We start from the raw sequence: 22,123 nt of genomic DNA on the forward strand, positions 1-22,123 counted from the left end.
CACAAAGACCACAGAGCGGCCGCAACAGGCAAGAGTACGCAGGGACTCCTGGATAGCCATCACCAAACGAGAATGAGGAAAACACTGGTCAAGAACTCGTAAACCGCTCAAGGAATCACTACAGATCACGAAGGACTCACCTAAGCAGGAGCAGATATACTCTAGGGCTCGAAAGATGGTGACCAGCTAAGCAGTGTAAACGCTGCAGCCATCCTGCAAGGAACGTTGTTCGGAATGGTCCCCTAGAGTGAGAGCATACCCGACACGACCAGCAACCATCGAACCGTCAGTGTAAACAACGTCAGAGCCCTGATATGTGGCCAGGATGGAATAAAAGCGGTGGTGGAAGGCCTCTGGAGGGACTGAGTCCTTCGGGCCCTGTGCCAAGTCGAGCCGAAGGAAAGGGCGAGGAACACACCATGGGGGTGTACGCAAAGTGGCTTGGAAAGGAGGTGGAACAGTGAAAACCCGAAGCCCGGAGAGAAGTTCTTTGACGCGGACCGCAATCGTACAACCTGACCGGGGCCGACGTTCTGGCAGATGCACTACCGATTGCGGGAGCAGGAGATGATAGTTTGGATGCCCAGGTAAGCTAAAAACATGGGCAGCATAAGCGGCCAGTAAATGTTGGCGCCTCAATCGCAGTGGAGGGACACCAGCCTCCACAAGTACGCTGTCCACAGGGCTGGTCCGGAAGGCACCAGTGGCCACTCGTATCCCACTGTGTAGTATTGGGTCCAGCACCTGCAACGCAGATGGGGATTCTGAGCCATAAGCCAGGCTCCCATAATCCAGACGGGACTGGATTAACGCCTGGTAGAGCCGTAACAGGGTAGATCGGTCAGCACCCCAGCTGGTGTGGCTCAAGCATCTCAGAGCATTTAGATGCCTCCAACACGCCTGTTTAAGCTGCCGAATATGAGGCAGCCAAGTCAACAGAGCATCAAAAACTACCCCCAAAAACCCGTGGGTCTCCACCACAGCAAGAAGTTCATCGTCAAGATAAAGCCGCGGCTCAGGATGGACTGTTCGGCGCCGGCAGAAATGCATAACGCGGGTCTTGGCAGCCGAAAACTGAAAACCATGCACTACAGCCCAAAACTGCGCCTTGCGGATAGCGCCCTGTAGCTGACGTACAACAGCTGCAATGCCAGTAGAGCTGTAGTAAAAGCAGAAGTCGTCCGCATACAGGGAAGTGGAGACAGAATTTCCCACCACTGCAGCGAGCCCGTTTATTGCAATTAAAACCAGGCAGACACTGATGACAGATCCCTGTGGTACCCGGTTCTCCTGGACTCGGGAGGAACTATGAGAGGCCGCGACTTGCACGCGGAAGGTACGATACAACAGAAAATTTCGGATAAAGATCGGCAGAGGGCCCCGAAGACCCCAACCATGACGCGTAGGAAGTATGTGATGACGCCATGTCGTATTGTATGCCTTCCGCATGTCGAAAAAGACAGCGACCAGGTGTTGACGACGGGCAAAGGCAGTACGGATGGCCGAATCCACTCACCAGATTGTCGGTGGCGGAGCGACCTTTGCGGAACCCACCATGAGACGGAGCCAGAAGGCCCCGAGACTCCAGTACCCAATTCAAGCGCCGGCTCACCATCCGTTCGAGAAGCTTGCAAAGAACATTGGTGAGGCTAATGGGGCGGTAGCTGTCCACCTCCAAAGGGCTCTTGCCCGGTTTCAAAACAGGGATGACAATGCTTTCCCGCCATTGCGACGGAAACTTACCCTCGACCCACAGACGGTTGTAAAGGTCAAGGAGGCATCGCTTGCAGCCCACTGAAAGGTGTTTCAGCATCTGACAGTGGATGCGATCTGGTCCAGGAGCGGTATCAGGGCAAGCAGCAAGGGCACTGTGAAATTCCCACTCACTGAATGGAGCATTGTAGGATTCAGGATGGTGGATGCGAAAAGAAAGGCTCCGACATTCCATCCGCTCTTCAATGGAGCGGAAGGCCAGTGGGTAATTGGAAGAAGCGGAACTCAGAGCAAAATGCTCTGCCAAGCTGTTGGCAATTTCGTCGGAGTCTGTACAAACTGCTCCACTCAGTGAGAGCGCAGGGACGCTGACAGGGGTCTGATAGCTATAGAGTCGTCGTATCTTGGCCCAGACCTGCGATGGAGAGACGTGGAGGCCAATGGTGGACACATACTGCTCCCAGCACTCCTGCTTGCTTCAGCGGATAAGGCGGTGGGCCCGCGCAAGCAGCCGTTTCAAGGTGATGAGGTGTTCAATGCAGGGATGTCGCCTGTGATGCTGTAGCGCCCGCCGGCGATCTTGAATCGCCTCAGCGATTTCAGGCGACCACCAAGGCTCAGTCCTCCTCCGAGGGGACCCAGAAGAACGGGGAATGGAAGATTCGGCGGCAGTAACGATACTAGTGGTGACCGATTGAACCACCGCATCAATGTCATCACTAGAGAGAGGCTCAATAGCGGCAGTGGAGGAAAACAAGTCCCAGTCAGCCTTACTCATTGTCTACCTGCAAGGGCGCCCAGAAGACTGACGCTGTGGCAGTGACAGAAAGATTGGAAAATGGTCACTACCACACAGGTCGTCATGCACTCCCCATTGGACAGATGGTAAGAGGCTAGGGCTGCAGATCGAAAGGTCAATGGCGGAGTACGTGCCATGCACCACACTGAAGTGTGTGAAGGAACCATCATTTAACAGCGAAAGGTCGAGCTGTGCCAATAAATGCTCAATGGTGGCGCCTTGACCTGTCACCACCGACCCACCCCACAGAGGGTTATGGGTGTTGAAGTCGCCCAGTAATAAGAAAGCTGGTGGCAATTGGGCTATTAGCGCAGCCAGGACATGCTGCGTGACATCACCATCCGGTGGAAGGTAAAGACTGCAGACGGTAACAGCCTGTGGCGTCCACACCCAAACAGTGACAGCCTCTAAAGCTGTTTGTAGAGGGATAGACTCGCTGTGAAGAGAGTTAAGGACATATATGCAGACGCCACCAGACACTCTTTCATAAGCTGCCCAGTTCGTATAATAACCCCGATAGCCACGGAGGGCGGGGATTCGCATGGCTGGAAACCAAGTTTCCTGAAGACCAAGGCAGAAGAAAGGGTGAAGGCTGATAAGTTCTTGGAGCTCAGCTAGATGGTGGAAGAAACCGCTGCAGTTCCACTGGAGGATGGTATTGTCCATGGCTGAGAAAGGCGTGACCAGACTGGGAAGGCAGATTACGCCGCTGGGTCACCTGCTGCCTCCGATGGAGCACCCGTGCAAGTGCTATCCATTGCGTCTGAGGGACCAGCGAGATTGAGGTCCTCAGCGGATGCAAGAATCTCCACCTCATCCTCAGACGCAGAGTGTGTAGGTAGCGGTGGAGTAGGTGCCACCGCAGGTGCTTTGGTCTTACGGGTCTTTAATGTCGTTTTCTCTCGCTGTTCCTTTGGTTGTCGTTGTTGAGAGGGCTTGTTTGAGTCAGTCTCTGGGACTGAAGATGATCGCGAAGCTCGACGACCAGTGACCTGTGGCTTTTTCAGCCACTGGTTGGTGTCTGCTGTGCCGCTGGTAGGAACCTGGGAAGGGAGTGACCCAAGGGATCCCTTCCGAGTGAGAGAAGCCAAAGAAGACTTACGCTTCTCCGGATTAGAAGTGGGGACTGGTGTCCCTGTTGGTTTAGTGGGTGCTGCTCCCGAGGTAGATTGTGTGGGAGCAACAGCGAGAGAAGGGGCCCCCATCGTCAAGTGGGCAGGTGAGGTCCTCTGACTCTGAGAGCTGACTGTTTGTGGTGCAACTAAAGGAGCTGGAGCAGGAGTGACAGTTGAGGCATAAGATGCCATCATGCGCACGGGATGTAGCCGCTCAAATTTCCGCTTAGCCTCAGTGTGAGTCAGTCGGTCCAGGGTCTTATATTTCATGATTTTGCGTTCTTTCTGTAAGATCCTGCAGTCTGGCGAGCAAGGTGAATGAGGCTCTCCACAGATGGGAGGCGGAGCACATGGAGTATCGGGATGAGATGGGCGTCCGCAATCTCGAGATGTGAGGCTGGAAGTGCAGCGGGAATACATATGGCCGAACTTCCAGCACTTAAAGCACTGCATCGGGGGAGGGATATAGGGCTTGTCGTCACAACGGTAGACCATCACCTTGACATTCTCCGGTAATGTATCACCCTCGAAGGCCAAGATGAAGGCACTGGTAGCAACCTCATTCTCCCTCGGACCCCAATGAACGCGCCGGACTAAATGAACACCTCTACGCTCTAAGTTGGCGCGCAGCTCGTCATCAGACTGCAAAAGTAGGTCCCTATGGAAAATAACACCCTGGACCATATTTAAACTCTTATGTGGTGTGATGGTAACGTTAACATCCCCCAACTTGTCACAAGCAAGTAACCTGCGTGACTGGGCGGAGGATGCCGTTTTTATCAAAACTGACCCAGAGCGCATTTTGGACAAGCCCTCCACCTCCCCAAACTTGTCCTCTAAATGCTCTACAAAGAACTGAGGCTTCACGGATACAAAGGATTCCCCATCAGCTCTGGTGCAGACGAGATATCTGGGTGAATACGTGTCACTGTCATTCATTGCCTTTCGTTCCTCCCATGGTATGGCCAGGGATGGGAACGATTTGGGGTCATAAACGTTATCTTTAAAATGAGCCCTCGAACGCTTAGAGACTGTTGGTGGCTGGCCACCAGCAAGAGATGATGTGCCACACTTCATTGCGTGTCATCCACCCTGATGCCACCTACTCTGACCAAGGGCCCTCCCCATGGGTGCCACCCAGCCACAGCAAGGGCCACCTGGCAGGATGGCCATTGCCGGGAGTCCTGATGCCCCAGGGAGATGGGCATCTACTCCTTGGCATACATGGGGAGTAAACGGCGCAGCCATCAGTAGAGCGATCCCTGTGTTGTCAGGGTGCTACAACCAACAGGGTACATGGCGGCCCCACCACAACCGACTGGCTACCGTGCTGGATCTTAGGTGCAAAAATGTATGAGGTCGTCGTCGCAGCGAAAAGCAACACTGCACAGTGCAGCGTGGTAATCGCACCCAGGGACGTATCCTCGCCCAAGAGATGGAAAACGAGCTGGACACCATTGCAACGACGAGAAAGCCGGCTAAAGGTCTCAATGCACAACAGATACAGTGCACCATGTAAGGCGCCCTTCCCCAATTGGCTCGCTCTTCGGAACAATTTAGAAAGATGGAGGTCAAACCCGAGAGGGGACCATCACACAAGGCAGAAACATTTGAGACTCCTTTTAGTCGCCGCTTATGACAGGCAGGAATACCGCGGGCCTAGTCTAACCCCCGAACCCGCAGGGGGATCATTACAACAGGTAATCATAGCTTGAGTCTTGGGACTTGGTACCAATTTTCATATAACTTCATCAATGCAATCTCATGTAATTCTTATTTGTGCTTATAATGTCAAGAAGCAATTCTACAAACTCACAAGCTAAACTACTTCACCTGCTCAAAGATAGTGCTTAAATCCATATGGGGTAAAGTGTAAAAACATTCCATTTTACCTGTTTCCTCATTTCCAATCTGGGGCATACTATAATACTGTAAGTCTTGTCATCCTTAACCTAAAGTAAAAACAGGACTCCTAAAGTGAATACACTTAATATTGATAACAATCACATTATTTTCACCACAACTCAGCAATGATTAATTACATGCAGTCATATAAATTCTAAAATTACCTCTTTAATTGCACTGTCCTGCAACTCTTCTTTTACATTCGTGCTGGATGGGTAAACCTGACCCTGTGGTATAAAATAACGAACTGTAGTAAGTACATTTAAGCGGTCACAGTCCTTCCACATTATATAAATGTATCACATGCATAAAACCCAATTGTCATACTTCTTAAGAATTAAATAGTAGTTCTGGGTAGGTGTTCTCCTCCAAGTTCGAAATTCTGGGTGGCGAGTTCACAATGGTATATTTCAATGGGAGGCAGAAAAAAATTGTAAAACTAGTTAATGACAACGCCTTTGAAAATTCATTATGATCTTCAACTTCAGCCTTCTCCCTATGCTATTGTCTTCAATCATATTTTCTAGCTTTGTTATCTTCATATGCATATAATGGTAGTGTAACCAAATCAAATAACACAGCTACTACCAGAAACTGGACTGACAAATGCCACATCACTCATACTACTTTTACAATCAGAATCATAACATGTCTAGAACAGTTAAATCAAAACCTTTTGCTTCACTGAATGCTTATTTATACTAAAAGTATTAACCCCCCCCCCCCCCCCACACACACACACACACACACACACACACACACACACCTACCTTTCCACACTACTTACAACTATTCTAACTTCATGAATTCCTTTTGGTAGTGCAAGCAGGTTTCTAACAGTACAAAAAGACAGTATAGGATACAGGCTGAACCAGTCCTATTCTATGGATCAGAACTATGGGTCTTACTTGCTGATCTCAAAAGGTGACAAAGTTCTGGAAAGATTATTTATGGAGCACAACCAGCATATCAAGACAGAAAATCCCGTAATGTTGAAGTAAGTTCTGAAATGAGGACGAATGAAACTGTGATAGCATAGAAGGAAATCATTAAACTAGTATACGCATCTGTTGAGAATGTTAGATAATTAGCAGCCAAAGAACAGTTTTTGATGGAAAATCACCTTATTGATACACATACAGCAGACCACTTAACTTTCAGAAAGTGTGTGTCAATGAAAAAATGAAGCAACATGGTGAATGCAGAAAAAGAATACCTTGAAGAGAGATGCTGGGCAGAAGAATGAAAGAATACATGTTATTAATTGATCTTTGCATTAACTGCCAACAATAATACTAATATACTAGTACAAATAATGATAACAATGATTTTATTGTTATTACCACGTGAGCCTTGGTATGCTCCCTCTTTGAATTCCTCCCCACACCTCGTGTATGTCACTTCTTCTGCTAGGAGCTTGTGGCACCACGGGGCATGGTAGAGCCACACAGGGTACGTTGACAGTATTTGCCATTCAGCCGAAATTGATAGAATGGAGTGACTGGTAGCCCTTTAAAAGTTCTGTCGAGTTAATAGTTGCAGGCACAGGTGTTGGCAAAAGACTGAACATTGGTGTCGTCTTGGCTATCTGTATTTGCTGTTGGTTCTTCTCTGTGGAAGTCACATTATGCAAGGATGCAAGGAGCTTTCTCATCTGAAAGACTGCCTGATTTGGGTTGTGTTGCTCGACTTAATACCTTGTGGAATTGCCTTGGAAGAGGTTAGGGTAATGTCTAGCAACCAAACAAGCTTGTTATTACTATTCAATTCCCCATGTTCAACAGTGGATTCGATGATCTGGTAATCCTGAACACAGTTTAAAGTGCGACCATGTTTAGCCTTAAACCAAGTTTTTGATGAGAATCAACTGGAGAGTCCATTGATCTGTACAAGTACTGTGGTCATGTGGTTGTATTAAGTGAGAATGACAGTGGAATTTAGAAGCTCCCTTAAGCCATTCCAATTTTCAACTGTTGTGGCATGCTTTGGTTGTCTTGGACCTGAACTCAGTGGGTACTCATCATATAGTGGGTGTGAACATTGCCTCTGTACATCAGCTTCATGAAATGCACCACTGCCAGCTACCCCTGGCCTGCCTTCACTCAAGTTATGTAAATTACTGTTTGAAATTTGTATTAAAATTTTGCACATTTTGACGTTCGGGGGTTTGCTGGGTCGAGTGCTCTTCTTATACACAGTGTTGAGCCTTGTTAGGATGGCCACATGCTGATCGGCTCTATGTGAATCACCCATGTCCTATTCACATGTCGTCCAGACTTGTGAAAATATAGCCTGTTGGTAACTAACTGGCACATTTGAGGTTCACGGGCTGGAAAAAGCGTAGGTGTGTAAAACCATCTAGTGTTACTATTGAACTGTCTGTTATTTTGAAGTTGTCATGGGGTGACATCTTCTCGCCTTTTATTCATTTATTGCTACAAGTTTGTTCTGAGTACTAATTACAGGTTCTACTTTTTTAAACGGCATTCTTGAGCTGCTATGCATGCACATTCACTTACTGAATCACTTACACATTATCTACGGTACACCTTAATAGCATTTTCACTGTGTCTGAAGCCAGCTATATATCAATCTGTGCACACTCATTCTCTTCAGCTCATTGGGGCAAGATTTGAAGAAACTTTCTCTGACTGCCTGAAGGCAGCTCTAGCAATCAATGCACCAGTTTACTTTATTAAATTATGTACATGCCCGTGGAGGTGTACCTTAAGAAATTCCTTTTTCTAGTGGTCCTGGGGCAGCTGTAAATTACTCTGTCTTCCGGTATACCTATTCAGTTTTAACCTTTGAGATGAGTTATGCTTCTGTGTTGTCTTACAGAGCCATCTGTTTCCACATAATTATTTCTTCATTTGTTGAAGCATTTTCAGAGTTGCAGTTTGTGGAAGTGGAAATTTTGAATATAAAATCTAAGGATTGGTGTCAGATACACTTGTCTTATTTAAATTGTCATTAAACTAAAGTGTGTAATGTCTTACATCTGAAAAGTTCAGAGTGTTGTTTGTAATCCTGCTAATGTATCTGATTTTAGTAATTTTTCTTAAATAAATACATTTTAATAAACAATGGTGACTCATGTGAACCCCAATCCCTCCAGTCCTTCCACTTAATTTCCCCTTTTCCTGCTGGATGTTTGGTTGGTAACAGAAGCTGCACCATGATGTGCGTGTTTGTAGGTATCCACTGCTGAACATGGGGTCTCATGACCATCCCAGCCTGTCCTTATTGAAGAAGCAACAGTTTATCTATGAATTGAAAGTGTGTCAGCTTCCATGTAAGGGCAGTGTTCCCGAACTTGAGGTTCATCTGCATGCCGGTGTGGACAACCCCTTTGTGGTTAGTACCAATTGCATCGGGGAGATAGGTGTTGCACAAGCTGACTAAGCTCTGGCCATGACAACCTTGTGTCAGAACGTAAAGTGTTTAGAAAGGAGCAAGCCCCACCATAAGCAAATACATACAATTCAGGCACAACTAATCCATTGGAATAAGTGCTTGTGGGATATTCCACAATGTAATCTCTATTCTGAGCAGGTTAGATTAGCTCTGCAGTTACAGGGGTAGGTGCATGACTTGCAAAGTAGGGTCAGCCACCTTTATGTAGACAAATTAGGAGCAATATGTGGTGAACAAGATTCTCCCACCAACAGATAACTGCCGGAACTAGTAGGAATGCTACAGACACCTTTAAGGACCAAATGGAATTCATTAGGGAAATTACCTTACCAAATAATAATACTGCTTCAAGCTATAATGGAACTTTCAATTTAGAATTTAAAGACAGGTGAAATCCATCCTATGGATCATGCTCATATTTATGTTTCATACTGACACTTTGGCTATCTCCAATAATGTTGTTGTTCAGGCACTGTATCCCCTGTGTTAAGCCATGTTTTTAGTCAAATTTTACATGAAAGTGCAACATCGAGGGAGTTGTGGAAATCAATTATTGGGCTGAAATTGTCACCACTTATTAAGAGGTTGCTCAAGCGTGAACATTTTTGGTGAGTGCAGTTTCCTCATGAACCTTTTCCTAGGTACATAGAGGAATATGTATGGCCATTCTAGCCTTGGAATTACGAGTCACAATAAATGCACATCTTTTACTGAATTAGAGGCTTTGGTGTCCTCTATTGAAGCCTGAGTTTCACGGACCAACAGTGATGGGGGTTTAAGTGTCATTATTGATATGGGGATCAAGATTCCAGGCAATTTAAAAGGGGACCACCTGTAAGGAACAAACGTAGCATGTGTTTCAGGAGTAACAAAGTGGGGCATTTTGTATGGCAATGTCCAGTTCCATGGAAGGAGAGTCAAACAGCTGACGTCACAAAGAATGGAAGAGGCAGGGTAGTGTTTTACTACCGAAGTGCTGTCTCATTGTCAAGTCCAAGGTAGGGAAACCTCTGCCTTACCTTTGGGTACAACTTAACCAGGAACCGGTGTGCACCCTCCTCAACTCTGGTAGTTCAGTTTCTCATTTAGATTATCTGTGGTATTTGGAGTTCCGCCATACCTGTGAATTGCCTTGTTTGCATCCATCCTCCCAATGTCAAGCTCTCACTGGGCAGATGTTGCTTCTGATTGGCAAAACTGAGTATTGGAAAATTTTCTTGGCCAGTGAAATGGATAGTAATTAAAAATCTTTCAGTGAACTTAATTTGGGTGTGTGTTGGGGTTATATTGCCAAGGCAGGGTTGTTTATTTTAAATTTAACCCAGCTGAAAAATTCATTTTGTGCTCCTGTCAAGTTGCCACAGGAATTCATAGTGTGTTACCGCAATGTTCGCCATTTGAGCTCAGTCACCTTGGCCCAGTAGAGGTGAAGCTGGTACTGGAAGTTCTTGACTGTTTACCGCAGATGTTAACTAACAGATTGGACGTCACCAATATCCAGTACAAGATTTGCCATACAAATGACATTCCAGAGAGGCAGGATATTTACAGGCTTTCTCCATCAAAGATGAAATGTATATGTGCTTTGATTAATAATGTGTTGTTCAATGGGGTCATCAGGTCCTCAACCTCAGCCTATGCTTCTACCATATTCTCAGCATCTATGGGCAGCAGCGGGGTGTTTCATCCTGTTGTGGGTTATCGTGCAGTTAACGAGAACGTAGTTTTGGAATCTGTGCCACTTCGTAATCTGCATAATTCTTTTACTTGGTTCAATCGGGCTCAGTATTTTACTGTCCTGAATCTCAATCTCGCATATTATCAGATCATGTTAACAGAAGATTCCAAGTATATTACTGCCTTCTGTACAGACTGGAACCTCTACAATTTTAACAGGGTTTGGTTTGTCAGTGGCAGTTGCCGTTCTGTCTTGCCTTCTAGATTGCATTTTGGGTGATTTCAAGTTCAAATGTGTGTATAATTACCTAGATGACATGGTTATTTACAGTGCTGGTCTGTCTGAACACCGGCAACATCCTGAGGCAGTTCTGGTTTACCAGAGGGAGGTGGGACTTTCCGTGAAACCATCTAAAATAACACTGGCACACAGGTTTCATTCTCGGGACATCTTAGTTCCACTGATTGCATTAGAATTGACCAGAAGCATACTAGTGATTTGCGAAAATTCCCAGCTTCTAGAAATAAGGAATGGCTCTTAGGCATAGAAAATATTTTTCGCAAGTTTGTGCCCAATTTTACTAAATTAGTGGGATGCCTTAATGATTTAAGAAATTTCAAATGGGATGAAAGTCATCAGGAATATTCTGAAGCCATTAAGGTGGCGCTTAATAACCCACTAGTATTAGCCACACCCAATTTTGAGCTCCTGTTCTTCTTGCAGACGGACACCTCTAATGCTTCTGGAGTAGAAAGTGGCAGCTGTCCTCCTGCAGGACAGAATGGGAGGGGGTGTGTGGCAGGTTGATGGCCTATAGCCTATGCACCTTGGAAACTTTCACCTGTGGAGATGAAATATTCTATGTATGAATGGGAAGCCTTGGTGGTTCTGTTTGCTCTTGTGAAATTCAGATTTTATTTTGAACACTGGGAATTCTGTTTAGAGGCTCAATCCAGCTCTCAGTTATATTTTGGCTCATTACTTCCATAACACCCTCTTACACATTTGTGTATTTATAAAACTGTTGTCAAGATCATACAACACATCCCCTGGTCCTCCCTGTATAAGCATGTCCAGAGGTTGGTGGGGGAGTGTGAGAGCTGTAAGGGAGCTGAGTCCAACCCGAATTCCCTCAAGGGGTTTTTAGAGTCTACCCATGAGGAATGCCTGATGCAAAAATTTTTTGTTGGTTATACAGGTCCGCTTCCTCTAATGGGTGCAGATATTAGGCACCTCTTAATTTTTTTTTACTCATTCCGAGCAGAGTGACCATCCTGTTAACTATCCAGCATTTGTTACGATTTTTTTTCTCTTTATGGGCCACCCAGAATGCTTATTAGCAATAATTCTACTGCTTTTGTTTCCCAGCTATTCGTGAGGTTCTGCTTTGATAAAGGACTTCAGGATGTGACCACAAATCCTTATTACCTGCACATTTTGCTGACTACGTGAACTGCAAGTTGGAGGCTGTTCTTACCTTTCACAACAAGGCTCAGACGAAGTGGGACATGTCAGTATCATGGCTCAATTTTGTCTTTAACACTGCACAACCCATGTCCCTGGAGGCTGCTCCAGTATCCCTTGTGCTAGCACTTCCAGTCAATTCTCCTCTTGTCAACCTGTGGTCAATCAATGATTTGCTTCTAGAACAAGTCACCCTAAAAGTAATACAGCACAATTGGAGCCAGGCTAGGCATAATATCAAAACTGTCCACCACAGGCTAGCCATCTGCTGGTATCGGTATTGAATTTATACATGAGTAAAGTGACACACATGCACATTACCCAGGTCAAGGAGATTCAGATGTAAATGGCCCCTTAGTGATGGGGAAGGGGGATTCTGGTTTGGTGGGGGAGGTTGAGCCATAGAGGGCTCCCTCTTTGAATTCCAGCCCCACGTGCCGGGCGGATGTCACTTCTCACAACTCAGAGCTCGTGGTGCCGGTGGGTGTTGTGGACCCAGTGGGCATTTTGGAGCCACACTGGGTGGCAAGGAATGGCAGTGGATCTCACAGGCAGTAGGTGTCTTGGAGCTGGACTGGAGGGTGAGCCATGCATGACTCGTTGGCACCGTGTGCTGTTTGGCCGAACTTAATGTGCCACTATCATTAACACCATCACTATGATAAAACATTCATCTTTCAATAATGGTAACTGCCATTATTTGATCAGCCCCGATATTATGATCACCCATCTAAAAGCTGGTATGTCCACCTCTGGAACAGATACCAGCAGGGAGACATTGTGGCATGGAAGCAATGCGTCCTCGGTAGATCACTGGAGGAAGTTGGCACCATGTCTGTACACTCAGGTCACCTGATTCCCATAGATTCTGGAAGGGGAGATGATCTCTGATGTTATGTTAAATCACATCCCAGATGTGTTCAACAAGGTTCAGAGCTGGCAAGTTCGGTGGCCATCACATCAATTGGAACTCGCTACTATCTTCCTAAATCTGTTCTATCACACTCATGGCCTTGTGAAATGGTGCATTATTTTGATGAAAAATGCCACTGCCAGTGGGAAATATGATTGTCATGAAGGGGTCAACCTAACACGAACCATGGACCTTGCCACTGGTAGGGAGGCTTGCGTGCCTCAGCGATACAGATAGCCATCGTGTAGATGCAACCACAACAGAAGGGTATCTGTTAAGAGGCCAGACAAAGATGTGGTTCCTAAAGAGGGGCAGTAGCTTTTACAGTAGTTTCTGGGGCAACTATCAGGATGAATGACTGATCTGGCCTTGTAACTGAAACAGCCTTACTTTGCTGATACTGCAAACAGATGAAATCAAGGAGAAACTACAGCTGTAATTTTTCAGGAGGGAATGCAGCTTTACTGTGTGGTTAAATGATGATGGCGTCCTCTTGGGTAAAATATTCCAGAGGTAAAATAATCCCCCGTTCAGATCTCCAGGTGGGGATAGCTCAGGACAATGACATTATCAGAAGAAAGAAAACTGGCGTTCTACGGAATATGGAATGTCAGATCCCTTAATCGGGCAGAGAGGTTAGAAAATTTCAAAAGGGATATGGATAGGTTAAAGCTAGATATAGTGAGAATTACTGAAGTTCAATGGCACAAAGAACAAGACTTCTGGTAAGGTGAATACAGGATTATAAATACTAAATCGAATTGGGGTAATGGAGGAGTAGGTTTAATAATGGAAAAAAATAGGAATGCAGAACAACTACTACAAACAGTATAGTGAATGCATTATTATAGCGAAGATAGACATTTAGCCCATGCCTAGTAGTTCAAGTTTATACACAAACTAGCTGGGCAGATAATGAAGAGATTGGAGGAATGTATGATGAGATAAAAGAAGTTATTCAGATAGTGAAGGGAGACAAAAATTTAATAGTCATAGTGGGAGTGGAATTCGATAGTAGGAAAAGGAAGAGAAGGAAAAGTGGTAGGTGAATACAGAATGTGGGTAAGGAATGAAAGAGGAAGCCGTCTGGTAGAATTTTGCACAGAGCTTAACTTCATCATACACTATGTGCTCAAATGTATCCGGACACTCCCAAAAACACAAGTTTTTCATATTGGCATTGTGCTGCCACCTACTGCCAGGTACTCCGTATCACCAACCTTAGTAGTCATTAGACATCGTGAGAGAGCAGAATGGGGTGCTCTGTGGAACTCTGACTTCGAACATGGTCAGGTGATTGTGTGTCACTTGTGTCATATGTCTGTACAAAGACTTCCACACTGCTAAACACCCCTAGGTCCGCTGATTCCAATGTGACAGTGAAGTGTAAATGTGAAGGGACACATACAGCACAAAAGCATACAGGCTGATCTCATCTGATGATTGACATATACTGCTGACAGTTGAAGAGGGTCGTAATGTGCAATAGGCAGACATCTTTCCAGACCATCACACAGGAATTCCAAACTGCATCAGGATCCACTGCAAGTACTGCGACAGTTATGCGAGAGGTGAGAAAACTTGGATTTCATGGTTGAGCAGCTGCTGACAAGCCACACATCACGCCGGTAAATGCCAAACTAAGCCATGCTTAGTGTAAGGAGCACAAACATTGTGTAATTGGACAGTGGAAAACATTGTGTGAAGTGACGAATCACAGCACACAATGTGACAATCTGACGGCATGGCGTGGGTATGGCAAATGCCTGGTGAGTGTTATCTGCCGGTGTGTGTAGTTCCGATAGTAAAATTCAGAAGCGGTGCTGTTATGTTTTGGTCATGTTTTTCATGGAGGAGGCTTGCACACCTTGTTGTTTTGTGTGGAACTTTTACCCCATAGGCCTACATTGATGTTTTTAGGCCCTTCTTGGTTCCCACTGTTGGAGAGCAATTCGGGGATGGTGATTTCAACTTTTGACACGGCCTGTTCATGATGCAGGTCATGTGGCAGGGTGGTTACATGACAGTAACATCCCTGCAATGGACTGGCCTGCAGAGAGTCCTGACCTGAAGCCTATATAACACCTTTGGGATGTTTTGGAACACCAACTTCATAACCCTCCCCAGTGCAGCACTCTGTGAAAAATGTGCGGCTATTTTCCAAGAAACCTTCCAGGACCTGATTTAACATATGCCTGTGAGAGTGGAAGCTGTCATCAAAGTTAAGGGTGGGCCAACACTGTATGGTTGGTTGGTTGGTTTAAAGGTGGGAGAATGGACCAAACTATGTCATCCCTCCCTTGTTCCTAAGAAAATAATGCCACAAGGGTGAGAATAAAATGGACGAAACATATAACACAAAACAGAAAGAAAGGAAAAGCCACAAGAACGAAAGGAAGGCAACGAATACTAAAAGGAAGAAAGAGGATAAGAAAACAACAAAGAGACACTAGAAACAGAAGGGAGTAAAACATGAAAGAAGATTACAGTGGCTGGCCAACCACAAGAATAAAAAGGGAAAGCCAGCCACTCTGCAACACATTAAAACCTCCATCCTAAAAGCACTAGGGTGGAGGACATGGAGGGACAAAGAACATGCTAAAACCTACAGAGCAGTATAAAACCCACTCTCACAGATAAAATGTAAACTAAAGCTGCTGTGGAGGCATTGTCGCCTAACACTGAAGGCAGGGTGCTGGGAAAGTTAAAAGTCTGCCACAAAGTGAGCAGTCCAGCAAGACGTGGACGACTGTCATTTGCGGCCACAGTGACACTGAGGTGGGTTCTCGCGACGAAGTAGGTAACCATGCGTTAGCCCCGTATCGCCAATGCGGAGCCGGCAGAGGACAACTGATTGCCTGCGAGAGACCTGCATGGAAGACTTCCTCACATACATAGTCTCCTTAATGACAGCAGTTTGTTGTGCGTGCTGTTATGCCATTCTGTCACCAAAAGCTGAAAAACCCTGCAGTGTAAGACAGACCGCAGGTCAGATTTGGAGATGCCTATCTCCAGAAGCGGTTTCCGCATCGCCTGTTTGGCCAGCCTGTCGACAAGTTCGTTGCCGGGACTTCCGACATGTCCTGGGGTCCACACAAACACCATGAACTGCAGGACTGTTCCAGGGCATAGATGGACTCCTGAATGGACACTACCAGAGGGTAGCAAGGGTAGCACTGGTCGATAGCCTGTAGGCTGCTCAATGAGTCAGTACACAGGAAAAATGACTCAGACATCTTTCCAGACCATCACACAGGAATTCCAAACTGCATCAGGATCCACTGCAAGTACTGCGACAGTTATGCGAGAGGTGAGAAAACTTGGATTTCATGGTTGAGCAGCTGCTGACAAGCCACACATCACGCTGGTAAATGCCAAACTAAGCCATGCTTAGTGTAGTGAAAACACTGCAGCCCACTGGCAAAGAGTGCTGCTCAACATTTCCTCCATGAACACATGCGAAGCCTACGTGACCATCAGCCATTGAGTCGTCAGTGTAAACCACTACAGAGCCCCAGAACACAAGAAATGGGAAGAAGTGGCAGCGGAGAGCAGTGGTGTTAACCGAGCCCTTAGGGCCATGCAAAAGGTCCAGACGAAGCTCAGCCAAGGCGTACACCACGGAGGCGTACGTGAACGGACCGCAAGTAGAGGTGGTAAAGGGAAGGACTCCAGTTCGGTGAGAAGGGACCGCACGTGAACCGCAATCGTTAGCCCCGATCTGGGCCTTCGATGCAGGAGATGGACTGCTGCAGGCAGGAAATGGAGATGGTAATTCGGATGCTCAGGGGAATTATGAATGTGTGCTGCGTAACTGGCGAGTAGTTGCGCATGTCTGATCTGTAGTGGAGGGACACCAGCCTCCTCCAGTACGCTGGTCACCGGACTCGTCCTAAAAGCTCCTATCGCCAATCGAACCCCACAGTGGTGTGCAGGGTCAAGTAAATGCAATGCTGAGGCACTGCCAAACCATAAACCACACTCCCATAGTCAAATTGGGTTTGGACAAGGTCTCTGTAGAGCTGCAGCAGCATACAGTGTTCTGCACCCCAATTGGTGTTGCTCAGGCAATGAAGAGGATTGAGGTGCTACCAGCACTTCTGCTTAAGCTGACGAAGATGAGAGAGCCAAGTCAATTGAGTGTCGAAAACCAGTGCTAGGGACTGATATATCTCCACTACAATGAGTGGATCGTCATTAAGGTAAAGTGCGGGTTCTGGGTGAAAGGTACGACACTGACAGAAGTGCATGAGACACAACTTTGTGGCTGAAAACTGGATGCTGTGGACTAGAGCCCATGACTGCGCCTTGTGGATAGCTCCCTGGAGGTGTCGCTCAGCAACAACAGTACTGGAGCAGCAGTACGAAATGCAGAAGTTGTCTGCATACAGAGAAGGTGAGACAGAGGACCCAGCAGCTGCTGCTAGACCATTAATGGCCACTAAAAATAGGGGGACACTCTTGCAGGACTCCATTCTCCTGGGTATTGATGGAACTATGGGAGTCACGAACTTGGACATGGAAAGCATCGAGCAACAGTAAGTTTTGGATAAAAATTGGGAGTGGTCCCTGGAGACCCCACTCGTACACTGCAGCAAGGATATGACGTCACCAAGTCATGTCGTATGCTTTACGTAAGTCAAAAAAGACAGCAATCAGGTGTTGCCATCTGGAAAAGGCTGTTCAGATGGCACATTCAATGGACAAAAGATTATCAGTGGTAGAGCGACCCTGGCGGAAGCCGCTCTGACCCTGAGGCAGAAAGTCACATGACTCCAGGACCCAACCCAACCGCCGACATACCATATGTTCCAACAGCTTACAAAGAACGTTGGTGAGGCTGATGGGCCGATAGTGATCCACATCAAGCGGATTTTTACTGGGTTTCAGCATCAGAATGATGGTGCTCTCCCACCACTGTGATGGAAAGACGCCATTGCACCAGATCCGGTTGAAGATGACAAGAAGATGTCACTTGTAGTCAGATGACAGATGTTTAATCATTATGATGTGGATGCGATCAGGCCCAGGAGCTGTGTCCGGGAAATGTGTAAGGGCACTGACGAGCTCCCACTCTGTAAATGGGGCGTTATAGGATTCACTGCAGCATGTAGTGAATGAGAGGATGTTCCCTTCCAGCCGCCGTTTGAGTGTGCAAAAGGCTGGGGGGTAATTCTCCGACGCAGAGGCTCGAGCAAAGTGCCCGGCGATCGCATTTGCGTCGATACAAAACTCACCATTTATGGTAACATCGTGGACAGCTGTTGGGGCCTCGTACCTGAAAACACATTTCATCTTTGCCCAGACTTGGGAAGATGACGTGTGGCACCCAATGGTGGAGATGTATCTCTCCCCACACTTCTCCTTCCATTGTTTGATAAGGTAGTAAACATGGGCACACAGCCATTTAAAGGCTATGAGGTGCTCCAGGGAAGGGTGCCACTTATACCGCTGTAGAGCTCACCGACACTCCTTAATTGCTTCAGCAACTTCCAGCGACCACCAAGGGACTGCCATAGGCCTTGGGCACCCTTAAGAGCGAGGTATCGCGTTTTTTTGCAGCAGAAACAATTCCTAGTCACCATCACATTGATGTTAACGTGTGGGGGAGATTTAGCAGTGAAAGCAGAGGTGGAAGTTCCCCAGTCCGCCTTGTTCAAAGCCCATCTGGGCCGGCGTCCGTGTGCCTGATCCTGGGACAGAGTGACAGGAAGATGGGGAAGTGGTCACTATCACGCAGGTCATCATGTGCTCTCAAGTGGATAGATGGGAGAAGTCCTGGGTTGCAAATTAATAAATCGATGGCTGAGTAACTACCATGAGCCATACTGAAATGTGTGGAGGCCACTGTATATAAGAGGCAGAGGTCGAATTGCGACAGTAAAGTTTCGACATCTCTGCCTCGGCCAGTATTGGCATTAAAATCTCCCAGAAGTGGGAAAGGTTTAGGGAGTTGATAAATCAGTGCAGCTAATACATTCAGGAACACTGCACCATCCGGAGGAAGATATACATTGCATATAGTTATTTCCTGCATCTTACTTATTCTGAAAGCCACAGCTTCAAGAAGGGTTTGAAGGGGCACATGTCCACTACAGACCGAGTTTAGGACATAAACGCAAACTCCACCTGACACTCTACTATAGTTGCTACGGTTCCTGTAATATCCCTTATAGCCACGAAGGGCAGGGGTCTGCATTGCTGGGAACCAGGTTTCCTGGAGAGCAATGCAGACAGCAGGTGTAAAGCTTAACAGTTGCTATAGCTCAGCCAGGCGGTGGAAAAAACCGTCGCAATTCCACTGGAGGATGACATCGTGAGAATGGGAAAGCATGGAACATTCAATGAGGCAGTTTACATCTCACAGTCACCTGTTGCCACCGATTTATTGCCTGAGCAGTCTACATCCATTGTGTCTAAGGGTCTGGCGAGATCTAGGTCCTCAGCAGACGCCAAAATCTGCACCTTATCATCAGTCACAGAGCTTGTATGTAGCGGTGGTGTGGGTGCCACTGCAATTTCCTTGGTTTTTGGAGTTTTTCTTTTTGGATTTCTCTCGCTGCTCCTTTGGTTTCCCTGGCTGGGAGGACTTCACTAGCTCAGTCTCTGGGACTGAATATGAGCATGAAGCCATACAACAAGCTGCTTTTGGTCTCTTCAGCCACTGATGAGTGTCACCTTTCCCACTAGAAGAAACCTGGGAATGGACTGACCCAAGGGACCCCTTCCTAGCGAGAGAAGCTGAAGGAGACTTACGCTTCTCTGGCTTAGAATTGGGAATGGATGTCCCCAATGGTTGCGGGGGTGTTGCTTCCAAAGTAGGTGGTGCAGGAGCAACAGGGAAGGAAATGCCCCCCACCATCAAGGGGGCAGGTGTAGTTTTCTGGCTCTGACAGGTGACCTGGGTTGGTGGAGCTGATGGTGCCACAACTGTTGTAGCTGTGGCGTAAGATGATGTCACACGCACAGGATGCAGACTTTCAAATTTTCCTTTACCCTTAGTGTAGGTCAGTCTGTCCAGGATCTTTTACTCCATAATTTTCCTTCCTTTCTGGAGAATACTGCAGTCAGACAAGCAAGGTGAATGGTGCTCTCCACAGTTGACACAGATGGGAGGCGGGGCATAAGGAGTATTGGGATGTGATGAGCGTCCGCAATCTTGGCATGTGACGCAGGGAGTGGGAAGAAATCTGGCTGAAATTCCAGCACTTAAAACACCACATCGGAGGAGGGATATAGGGCTTGACATCACACTGTTAGACCATCACCTTGACCTTCTCGGGCAATGCATCATCCTCAAAGTCCAAGATGAAGGTACCGGTGGCAACCTGATTATCCTTCGGACCCCGATGGACATGACAGACAAAATGTACACCTCGTCGCTCTAAACCGGCGCACAGCTCATTGTCGGACTGCAAAAGAAAGTCTCTGTGAAATATGATACCCTGGACCATATTTAAGCTCTTATGGGGCGTGATGGTTACAGAAATATACTCCAGCTTCTCACAAGTGAGTAACTCGCGTGACTGGGCAGAGGATGCTGTTTTGATCAAGACTGACCCAGATCTCATTTTGGACAAGCCCTCCACCTCCCCAAACTTGTCCTCTAAATGCTCAACAAAAAACAGGTTTCATTATCATGAAAGATTCCCCATCAGCTCTCAAACATACAAGGTACTGGGGCGAATAAGATCCGTTGCCATCCTCAGCCTGACGTTCCTCCCGTGGTGTGGCCAGGGAGGGGAACGATTTGGGGCCATACTTCTGTGCACTGAATTGAGCTCGTGATCACTTAGAGACTGCTGGTGTTTCACCACCAGCAGCAGATGATGGACTAGACTTCATCATGTGTCATCCACACTGATGCCATCCACTCCGTCCAGGGGCCCTCCCCACAGGTGCCACCCAGCTGCAGCAAAGGCCACCTGGCAGGATGGCCATTGCTGCGAGTCCCGATGCCCCAGGGGATGGGCATCTACCCCTTGGCATACGTGGGGAGTTAACGGTGCAGGCATCAGCAGAGCTATCACTGTGTGGTCAGGGGGCTACAACCAATAGGATACATGGCAGCCCCACCACAACGGACTAGGTACTGTGTTGGATATCAGGTGCAAAGAAGTCCATGGTCATCGTCAACACAGAAATTGACACTGCACAGTGTACAGTGGAAAATGTACCGAGGAAGGTGGCTTCGCCCAAGAGATGGAGAATGGGCAGGACTGCAATGCAATGATGAGAAAGTGGGCTAAAAGTTACAATGCACAATGGACACGATGCACCTTGTAAAGCACCCTTCCCCAATTGGCTCACTCTTCGGGAAAAATTTGAAGAATGGAGGTCAAACCCTACAGGGGAGGTCACATAAAGACTGAAACATGTGAAGCTCCTTTTAGTCGCATCATACAACAGGCAGGAATACCTCAGGACTATTCTAACCCCTGGACCCGCAGGGGGAGAACACCTTATGGAATTCCAGCATCACCGATGGAGGGTGCCACGAACTTTTAAGTCATTTTCAGCCAGGTGTCCTGATATCATTGATCACATAGTGTAGCTAACACTTGATATAGGAATCATGACAGAAGGTTGTACACGTGGAAGAGGCCTGGTGACACTAGAACTATTCAGATAGATTATATAATGGCAAGACAGATTTAGGAACCAGGTTTTAAACTGTAAGACATTTCCGGAGGGCAGATGTGGGCTCTGACCACTATCTATTGGTTATGAACTGTAGATTAAAACTGGAAAAAACTGCAAAAAGGTGGGAATTTAAGGAGATGGGACCTGGATAAACTGACAGAACCACAGGTTGTAGAAAGTTTCAGGAAAAGCATTAGGAAACGATTGACAAGAATGGGGGAAAGAAATACAGTAGAACACGAATGGGTAGCTTTGCGAGATGAAATAGTGAAGGCAGCAGAGGATCAAGTAGGTAAAAATACGAGGGCTAGTAGAAATCCTTGGGTAACACAAGAGATACTGAATTTAACTGATGAAAGAAGAAACTATAAAAATGCAGTAAATGAAGCAGGCAAAAAAAGAGTATGAATGTCTAAAAAATGAGATTGATAGGAAGTGCTAAATGACTAAGCAGGTATGGCTACAGGACAAATTGA

The 22,123-nt window shown here is 46.8% G+C and overlaps 1 protein-coding gene across 2 annotated transcripts in view; it reads right to left on the reverse strand.

The window, feature by feature from the left end:
• Window positions 1-22,123, reverse strand: part of LOC126426723 (zinc finger protein 99-like) — a 156,772-nt gene that overhangs the window by 122,221 nt on the left and 12,428 nt on the right. For both annotated transcript variants that reach the window (XM_050088643.1, XM_050088645.1), the window contains exon 2: window positions 5,697-5,759. In XM_050088643.1, coding sequence (XP_049944600.1) covers window positions 5,697-5,759 — 63 coding nt within the window. The remainder of the gene's footprint in view (window positions 1-5,696; window positions 5,760-22,123) is intronic.

Source organism: Schistocerca serialis, chromosome 11 (genome assembly GCF_023864345.2).
Source record: "Schistocerca serialis cubense isolate TAMUIC-IGC-003099 chromosome 11, iqSchSeri2.2, whole genome shotgun sequence".
NCBI lineage: Eukaryota > Metazoa > Arthropoda > Insecta > Orthoptera > Acrididae > Schistocerca > Schistocerca serialis.